The 10,082-nt window shown below is 35.7% G+C and overlaps 1 protein-coding gene across 1 annotated transcript; it reads left to right on the forward strand.

Annotated features, from left to right (window-relative positions):
* Window positions 1–1,306: 1,306 nt before the first annotated feature.
* Window positions 1,307–8,331, forward strand: LOC102604123 (succinate dehydrogenase [ubiquinone] flavoprotein subunit 1, mitochondrial). Its single transcript, XM_006340547.1, has 16 exons — window positions 1,307–1,613; window positions 2,048–2,215; window positions 2,754–2,841; window positions 3,212–3,358; window positions 3,551–3,691; window positions 3,978–4,063; window positions 4,153–4,245; window positions 4,341–4,404; window positions 4,608–4,751; window positions 5,509–5,696; window positions 5,811–5,985; window positions 6,059–6,229; window positions 6,393–6,462; window positions 6,562–6,682; window positions 6,771–6,808; window positions 7,847–8,331. The coding sequence occupies exons 1-16, from the start codon at window positions 1,518–1,520 to the stop codon at window positions 7,947–7,949; spliced, it is 1,893 nt and encodes a 630-aa protein (XP_006340609.1). The 5' UTR covers window positions 1,307–1,517; the 3' UTR covers window positions 7,950–8,331.
* The last annotated feature ends 1,751 nt before the right edge of the window (window positions 8,332–10,082 follow it).

Genomic DNA, 10,082 nt, shown 5'->3' on the forward strand with positions numbered 1-10,082 from the left:
TGTTGTATAAAACGAGAAAGAGAGAAAGACAAAAGAGAACTGGGCAGGGGGCAGGGGAATATTTTTATTGTATAATTATAAGTGTATAGGACGAATATATATGTATTTGCATGTGTATATACAATTTTCTCTCGCTTTATACAAACAGAAACGCAATTTATACACTTCTGTTGCATAAAGCGAGAGAGGCGAGCACAGAGGGAGTGAGAGAGAGAGGAGAGTGGCGAGCGAGAGTTTGAGGGAGAGAGGCGCTGGCAAGCAGTTTGCTACAAGACACAATTAAATCAAAGTGTGATTATACCATTTAATTTGAATTAATAGTTTGTCATTATGTACAATTTTCCCTAAAAATAACTTGCATAACGTGATTGATGATAAATTTTTGAATACTTATTTAGTTTGTTATATAAAGGATAAAGTATTTGAAAGTATACTTAATGACGTGATCATCGATCATTTTCAAATCATGACAAGTCATTGAGTATAATTATAATAGTAATGTGTATTTTAATATGTTATATATTCTAATGATTCGCTACTTTTAAAAATATATGGAGTTTCTATACTCATTTTTTATCTGATTATAACGATATATTAATCCATTTTATGGAAAACTCCCGAATTTAAAAATGTTGAATCTAGATTGTTGGAATACGTATTATATAACCCTTTTTTCATGAGCATTAGTTAAGAATAATAATTAAGATGTCAAGTCTAAGATGACTTTATTAAGTAGAAGCTAAGCGGCGGGAACATATGCCACGCTGCAAGCTTTTCCCATTAATTTCCTTATGGCTTCCAAATCATTTGCGCGTCCATTCTCCTACCATTTATTATGGACACCTTTCTTACGAATAATCTTGGGATTATTGGTAACAGAATGATTAAATTAATTTAAATCAATAGCATAATTTATTTACAATTACAATCCTTACGATTACGATAATTATGAACTACATGAATACATACAAGTAAATTATTGAATTGTATTGAGATTAAGAGACTTGTTACTCCAATGAACTTAATTATTTATGTTTTATTCAGAATTTAAAAAGAATGATATTTTCATATTTAAAAAGTCCATATTTTTTTATGATAAACTTTTTTTTAGGGTTTCGTTTGGTTCAGGAATAAATTGGAATATCTCAAAATTAATGCTTTTTAAATAAAATTTATACGTTAAACTTAATACTATTATTTTATGTCTAGATAAAATAAATTAGTTTTGAGATTGTCATAGAAGAAAAACAATATATAAAGAAAGAAATTACCGGTTTGTCGCAACAGAACGTGATGGTGGCCGTTTAGTAATATTGGTTAACATTAGGGGTAGTTCCAGTAAAGTGGGAATATAATCGTCAGTCGCCTTATACTTTGTCCCGGTACCCAAAAAAGAGCATCCCATTTTCACATCCATTTGATTGCTCTACATTGTATTCTGTACTTCTTCATCTACAACTCCATTCAATCTCCGAACACAACCCGCACCGGCATATTGGTTTCCGATACCTTTGAGAATGTGGCGCTGTGTGTCGCGTGGTCTTCGCGCTTCCTCCAACAGATCTATCTCCGGCGGCGGCGGCCATTTTCGCCGACTCTTCTCCTCACAAACTGTACGGTTCCTCTCTCTCTTTTTCTCAGTCTATTGATTCGATCAGTTAAATATAACCACCTGATACTATCGATTTGTTGAATCTTAATGATTTTCGATTGATACATTTTGTATTGAACCTTGTTCTAATCATTATTGGTGACCTAGCTGTTAGTGAATCTTAGGATTTTTGGTTGATTGAGTTTTAGTTTTGACGTCTCATTAGGTTAACGACCTAGATGTTATTGCATTTGATCTAAAAAGGACTTTGTGTGTGATTGTTCTAGATTCTCTGAGCTTATGATTTCTCAATTTAGCCTTAAAGCTATTTTTTATAATCATTTTTTACTATTTTTCCTTTTATAAGCTGATTTTTCACTTTTCTATTTCATAATTATATATATAAGATTCTGATGATAATTTTTTAATTGTTGAATATTGTGTGCTGCCTAGCAGAATGTGGGAGGCTCGTCCTACACGATAGTGGATCACACATACGATGCGGTGGTGGTCGGTGCAGGCGGTGCTGGGCTTCGTGCAGCAATAGGGTTGTCTGAGCATGGATTCAATACTGCTTGCATAACCAAGCTCTTTCCTACTCGATCTCACACTGTTGCAGCTCAGGTACCTGGATTCTAACTCTGCCAATTTTTATTTATATTTATTTTCTTGGATTAGGCATTATTGATGTATCATTGTTTGGTAGGGAGGATAAGACTCCGAATTTTAGAAGGAAATATGTTGCACAAAGAACATCCAATAATCTACTCTTATTGGGACTCTTTGCTCCTTGTTGTCGGGTTGCATGTTTATTTGGTGGGCTGGGACAACTAGACAATACTCATTTTTTATGCTGCATTTTCTTGGAGATGATTAGAAACTTGAACAAGGTTCACTGGATTTACTTTTAAAAAGTTAAACTCATGACAGTGGCAGTTGAGATAGATTTGTGTTTTAGTTCGTACAGGATGCTATCTGCTAGTAAGTGAGAGATTACTTAAATTTTATTATTCTTGCATGTGTCAATCTTGCTAACTTAGAGAAATTGGGGAGAAAGCTGGTTTGCTATGTAGTTTGAGGGGTCTGAATTTGAAGCTTGATTGACTAGAATAGGATTGTACATGTAATTGCTTAAGTTCTGGTTTGTGATTTTCCTTTGTAGGGTGGTATAAATGCTGCATTAGGCAACATGACAGAAGACGATTGGAGGTGGCACATGTATGATACAGTCAAAGGAAGTGATTGGTTAGGTAAGGTTTGTCTTGAAGTCAGATTTTCTATATGTCTGTTGGCATTAACTCAATGCTTCTTTTGTATGAATAAACCATGTGAAGCTCAAAAGTATAGATTAGAAATATGCAGCTTGACAGTTACAGTTTGTACCTCTTACTTAGACCTGTTCTACTTCAAAATAGAACCAATTGCTTTCAATGGGCCAAAGTTACACGGTTTTAACCACTTTGATGTATAAACTCTATGACCAGAATGTTTGTTTTACATTTTTGGCAAAACCAATAATTTTGTGATGGAGAAAGGTATGAACTGGCCAACTTATGCACCTTTGATATTATGGCTTGGGTTTATCTTTGTCTCAATGCAAGTGTGTTGATGATTTTCCAGGTGATCAGGATGCTATCCAATACATGTGTAGAGAAGCACCAAAAGCAGTTATAGAGCTTGAGAATTATGGTTTGCCTTTCTCTCGAACAGAAGATGGTAAAATATATCAACGTGCATTTGGTGGTCAAAGCCTGGACTTTGGAAAAGGTAAGAAGTTGAGCACTTGATCTAGTTGTATTATCACCTGGGTACGGAGTCGCGTTTGTTAGGGAGCGCTTTACCCCCTGATGTGGGACTTTCTGCGTGAATCCAGATTTAGTCGGATTCCAATGTGGGTACCGGACACCAGGAAACCAAAGAAAAAAAATCTCAATCTGACTCTTGTTTTTTCTTGGACAGGAGGACAAGCCTATCGTTGTGCATGTGCTGCGGATCGGACTGGGCATGCTCTATTGCATACTCTTTATGGCCAGGCCATGAAGCATAATACACAGTTTTTTGTGGAATATTTCGCTTTGGATTTACTAATGAACAGTGATGGTATTGTCTTCTACTTAGAAACTCAGTTTTATGTCATGATTAAATATTAGCCTAGTTTGATATTACTTGACTTGCACTGGATACTTTGAAACTTTGTGGTAGTAATCTAGCACGTGTCATACTAAAAATGATCCTGTATTTCTTTTGATTTTTTAATATATGAAAATTGATCAGTATACGTGTGGTTGAAGTTATATGGAGATTCATAGGACCTCTTGCTCATTTTTAGCTGTTTCATTCTACTAATCAACTCTTCTCTGTGCTTTAAATAATGCATCAACATTAGGGAGCTGCCAAGGTGTAATAGCACTAAATATGGAGGATGGCACCTTGCATCGATTCCGTGCTGCCAATACAATTTTGGCCACCGGGGTACTTACTGGTTAACATTGACCTCTACTTAGACTTCTTGAAGTAGTAATGAATTTGTAAGCGTTCTCTTTTATAAATGTTTGGATTAGGGTTATGGCCGAGCTTACTTCTCGGCAACATCTGCTCATACTTGCACCGGAGATGGTAATGCTATGGTTGCGCGCGCTGGGCTTCCTCTTCAGGTCATTCTATAATGACATCTTCTGACCATGTCAATTCCCCCTCCCCCCTACTATGGTACTTTATTTTAAATAAACTCTGCTATGTCTCTTTGCAGGATCTTGAGTTTGTGCAATTTCATCCAACTGGTATATATGGAGCTGGTTGCCTCATTACTGAAGGTTTCTTTCTTCTTCAATGCTATTAGTGATGGCAATAATTATATTGCTTGTCCATTCTTCTGTCAATTGTTCTTCCATTTGTATTTCCTGATGTACAGTGTTTTTCTTTCCTTTTGGCGAGTGATTTCTTGAGTATAGTATTTAACTTTTCTGTTGACATTCTTGAATTTCTATTTGTAACAAGTGCCTCATTCCATGCTTAGGATCTCGCGGTGAAGGTGGTATCCTGAGGAATAGTGAGGGTGAGCGATTTATGGAAAGGTATGCCCCAACTGCCAAGGATCTTGCGTCAAGAGATGTTGTTTCCAGATCTATGACTATGGAAATTCGAGAAGGGCGTGGTGTAGGTATGATGTCATTAATTTAGCCGAATTAAGAAGTTTATTCTTTTAGCACTCTTGTAAGCGCCCTTGTCTTAAGCTTAAGTCACTGTGGTCTGTGGTGGAGTAAGATTCTACAGGCTTAAAATGCAGTGGATGGATATTGACCACAAAGTTCATGATCTGTCTGTTTAAAGTGGTTGTGTTACGATCATTATAGTGAAAGTCTGAAATGCGAGATCTTTATTTAATTGGAAGTATTCTATCCAAATCATCTCTAGTTTCTGTCTGACTTAGACGTCACTGTTATTTTTATTTGTTTAGAGCATAATTATATAGGTATGAGTATACAAACGTGAGTGATCCTCCAATTTAGAAGTTTGCAAACTTTATCTCTAGACAATATGTTTGATGGTAAGCCACCTAAATCGTAAGGTAATCTTGCTATAGTGTCAACTGCATTTGAAATACAGCAACAATCTCAAATAAATAAATAAATAGCAAACGTTTTAACTCTGCATTGAGATATACTTGTTCATGAGAACTACTCATCGACCAATTTCAATTATCAGTGACAAGTGAAGCTGTTTGTTGTGAAAACTTTAAGTATCATAACTTCATAAGTGTGTGTGTGTGTGTGACTGCAAATGACAGTACTTATTCTGAGCATAGTGGATGTTTGTGGCATGTGTTCAGGATGAACTCCTGCCCTGTTTTCTCTCCTTTTTCTTCCTCCTCTAAAGCAGTTTTCAAACGTCTGATATTGTTTTCAAACTTTCGATAGGACCTTTGAAGGACCATATCTATCTTCACCTCAATCACTTACCTCCAGAGGTTCTTAAGGAGAGACTTCCGGGTATCTCTGAAACAGCTGCCATTTTCGCTGGTGTTGATGTGACTAAGGAGCCAATTCCTGTTTTACCTACCGTGCATTATAATATGGGAGGAATCCCAACTAATTACCATGGACAGGTATGAAAAATTAGTTAACGTTTCCCTCTCTGAAAATCTATTTTTCAACTTTTGTTTTTCTTACCTGCTCCATTTTTGAGGTTAAACTCATTTTTTGTATGTTTTGTTTGGAAGGTGGTCACTAAAAAAGGGGATGATCCAGATGCTGTGATCCCTGGACTGATGGCTGCTGGTGAAGCAGCATGTGCATCTGTTCATGGTGCCAATCGTCTTGGTGCAAATTCTCTTCTAGATATTGTTGTTTTTGGACGGGCATGTGCTAATAGGGTTGCAGAGATCCAAAAACCAGGTTAGAGAATTTGTTTATATAACCTTTAGGCATGCATAACATGTTTAAGAGTTCTGAACTTTCATTCCTGCAGGTGAGGAACAGAAGCCACTTGAAAAGGATGCTGGAGAGAGGACCATCGCATGGTTGGACAAGATTAGGAACTCAAATGGTTCATTGCCCACCTCAAATATAAGGCTGAACATGCAAAGAGTTATGCAAAACAATGCTGCTGTCTTCCGCACACAAGAGACATTAGAGGAAGGTAGGAAGGAGGGGTTTTCATTTTTAAAAAATTTATCTATATCATTTTTATTTTTTTGCAATAAGTGTCTTGGGAAGGTTTCTTTTTCTTTTAAATATTTGGAGACTTTATCAGCTGAGCTGACTATTTTCTCTGCACCCTTTTTTCTCTGTTGCGGTTACAGGTTGCCAGCTCATTGACAAAACATGGGAGAGTTTCCATGATGTTCAGTTGAAGGACAGAGGTTTAATATGGTATTATTGCGTGGAGGAGATTATGAATCGTTATTAAATATTAGGTCTTCCTTTTCTTCTTGTTGTGTTCCTGAATTTCCTTCTATTTCAAATTCATAGGAACACAGATCTTATAGAGACTATTGAGTTGGAAAACCTTTTAATTAATGCATGCATCACCATGCACTCAGCCGAGGCAAGAAAAGAAAGCAGAGGAGCTCATGCTCGTGAAGATTTTACGGTCAGTTTCAATTTCTTATGAATCAGATACTAGTGCTCTTTTTTTTCTTGTTTGTTCCTAATGGTTTGAACTTTTGATGGTTTTGCAGAAAAGAGATGATGAGAAGTGGATGAAACATACCATAGGGTAAGTATTTTCCTTATTTATTTCGATGGCTTACTCCTAGTCATCTTTGCTTTAGTCTCTGCAATTGATGAAAGGTTTGCTTGATCATCCATTAAATCACCTTTCCATGAACCTATCTTGTTGGGAGGGAGGGCACGGGGAGGAGTATTGCAACCTTTTTTGAGAATCTGTATTACAACAACATATACCTAGTGTGATCTCACAAGTGGGGTTTGGAAAGGGTGGGGTGTACACAAACCTTACCCCGACCTTGTTGAGGTAGAGAAGTAGTTTTTGATAGATCCTCGGCTCAAGAAAAGCATGATCTAAAATTGATCTGACAAATACAAAAGTAAAAGCTATAGTGAAAATTTTATGGAAAAGAAAAGTAGTGGCAACAAAAACAATAAAGATAGCCCCAGTAAAAGAGACAACAACAATAGCTGAAAAATTGAAAAATAAGATGACAATAATAATAATTCTGATAAGAGGGAGCAAACAAGGTGCTCTAAGCTATAGAAGCCTAGAACCATGCTCTCCCGTGGGAAAGAGAGAAATTGCTTGATTACCTACTAACCCTCTACCGTACCTTCATGTTTTCCCATCTTTGGTCATGTTCTCAATGAGCTGAAGATGTGTTATATTATGTCTAATCATTTCTCCCCAATTCTTTTTCGGTCTACCTCTACCTCTCCTTAGGCCCATCACTAGCAACCTCTCTCAAGTCTCACCTCTTCATTGGAACTTTTGTGTTCCTTCTCTTTACATGTCCAAACAATCTCTAATCCTTGCTTCCCACATCTTTTCTCTCATAGTGTATCCATACATCCATCATCTCGTGAAATTGATGTAATCCTTCAAAAAATTATTATTATTTTTTTGTGAAAATCAGTATTATTATCCTTCAAAAATTATTATCCATCGGAATGTGCTCCTGTGGTAGTGACTTAATTGTTCTCCAGTGCTCTTACCATGATTGATGCGCTCTACCGATAAAAAGAAATCATGGTAGATGTACCCTACCAAGTGTTCAGCTTAACAAAGTTCATATATCTGCAGATTTTGGGAAGACGAGAAAGTTCGGCTAGAATACAGACCAGTGCATATGAACACTCTAGATGACGAAGTCGAGTCGTTCCCACCAAAGGCTCGTGTCTACTGATATACTCATTTATAGGGGGATTTGGATGGCGTAGAAGTTGATAATAAGGAAGGCTGCAATAAATCGCCCAAATTGTGAAATTTTGGTAATAACTGTTGATTTATTTGTGTGATGATTTGTAAGCAGCCTGTGAAGTGTTCATAATATTAGAAGCAGAACACCGTTTTCGATCTTGTAGAAGATGATGGAATCACTTGTTTAATCTCTTATATACTCTACTTATCGCGATTTGACACGATTGAAGACATTATCTCCTTACTCTGATTTTTTTCATTTTCTAGAAAAACTAAGTAAGCCACAGAACGTGTGATTTATGTTATCTCACGAGACACGAATGTCTGTTGCTGGCCTTTCTAATAAATGTTTATTCTGACTTGGTGAACCTTTTATTGATCTTCATACTGTGAAAGGTGTGTAGAGGATGACAGCAGCCTCTACTTTTGATAGTATTTAATTTGTGAATTCTGAACCTTATATAGGGTTTTTAGAGTGCGTAGCGTTAGAAAAGTAGCATATGCTTAGGAAAGCAGTTGACCTGCTCTTGAAACATTTTCATTTTACGTTAGATATTTATGAGTTGGCTTTTGTTCGATGCACAAGGAAATAAAAGATTTTTAAATTTGTGTTTAACTGATGTTGATGTTTCACAAAACTGTAGTCTCACAAGAGATTTAGCTGTTGCATACTATGGTACACTTTACCTTAATTCCAATTTGTATTGATCTGTGGTAGACCAAGTAGGGCAATGCACTTCCTAGGAGTGAATATTTCAGCGTAAGCTGCTGAGTATTATTTTTTGTCCTAATTTTAAGAAACACAGTCACACTGATAGAAGTAATTCATTTTGAGTTTGACTACTGGTCTGATGCAATTAAATAACATGTGATTTTTATCCTCTTATAGAAAGAACATTGCTGTTTTCCCCTTAAAATGGGCTTTCACCATTCTGTCTTAAAACTACTTGTTACAGCACACTATAACTTAGCTAACATAAATTGTAATTTCTCAATTCTCTCTCTTGGTATAGCTAGAACTGCTGTGGTTGTCATCTCTAATTGGATGATGGTATTTCTATTGACCAAGACTCTTTAACAATATTGTTATATCAGTTAAGTCTTCAGATGAATCTGGTTAAATATAAAAGCAATTTTAATAAAAATTTGAGGAATTAAAATCTTTTACTCACTTACAAAATGAATAGAAGAAAATGACTTTTTAGATTTCTTACATGTGAAAATTAAGTTCTCTTGTAAAGAGAATATAAAACTCAAAAAATAATTATTATAAATGGACGTAACCAATTCTCCTTTTGGCCATACAGCCTCGTTATTATAAGTGGACATAATCAATTCTCCCTGTGGCCATATAGCCTAGTTATCTAGACAGTAGAAAGAAATTCTTGAGTAAACTATTAAACTATAAAGAGTTGTATCATCTAATATTCATTCAAAATGAAACTTGAATTTATTTATTTTTTATAATCGAGAAATCCATCTGTGATCCGCCCTTTGGACCAATCACAGCCTTCTAAACTCGGTGGATAATGGGCCCGCCCCTCTACCCTTCTCCACTTAAATACCGGGCTTCGCTTTGCATGATGTTGGGCTTGAACCTGCGGGAAAAAAAAATGAAACTTGAATTTTATGTAATTAAGTTCAAAAATTATTTCAAACTCTCTTTTTTATATGTAAGCTTTATTCAAACGTTAAGCCTCTAAAATAAAGGTGGTAAAAAAAAATGTTTTGTTTTGTATCTTATTGGTAGCCTTTGGTAGAAGAACTATTATTCTGCATCTTAATTGGAGTAAGTTCGGATCTTAGTTTTTGGCAAGTATTACCTAACGTTTCTTTTCGAAAAATAAATAAATCATAACCTATCGTAACTGAACTCTCTTTTATCAAATCAATTTTTGTTTTCTCATAGATAAAAAGGGCAGCAGAAGACAGGACTATAATATAAAAAAAATAGTATATACTTTATATATTGAAAGTCTACGTCAATTGATTTGTTTAATTAGATCAATAGTTAGTCCATAGTTTCCTTTTTCAGTCAAAAAAAGCGGTGCAATTTCACTAAATTGGCAACGTTCATTTTCCAACCTCCCAAAAAGTCCACTAAGAGACATTCAAAAAG

This window comes from Solanum tuberosum, unplaced genomic scaffold, assembly GCF_000226075.1.
Source record: "Solanum tuberosum cultivar DM 1-3 516 R44 unplaced genomic scaffold, SolTub_3.0 scf00020, whole genome shotgun sequence".
Classification (NCBI taxonomy): Eukaryota; Viridiplantae; Streptophyta; class Magnoliopsida; order Solanales; family Solanaceae; genus Solanum; species Solanum tuberosum.

Coding starts and splice junctions, on each gene's coding strand:
- LOC102604123 (XM_006340547.1), top strand. CDS start 1,518: ATGTGGCGCTGTGTGTCGCGTGGTCTTCGCGCTTCCTCCAACAGATCT. Junction 4,246..4,340: donor GCGCTGGGCTTCCTCTTCAG/GTCATTCTATAA, acceptor GTCTCTTTGCAG/GATCTTGAGTTTGTGCAATT. Junction 4,405..4,607: donor TGGTTGCCTCATTACTGAAG/GTTTCTTTCTTC, acceptor TTCCATGCTTAG/GATCTCGCGGTGAAGGTGGT.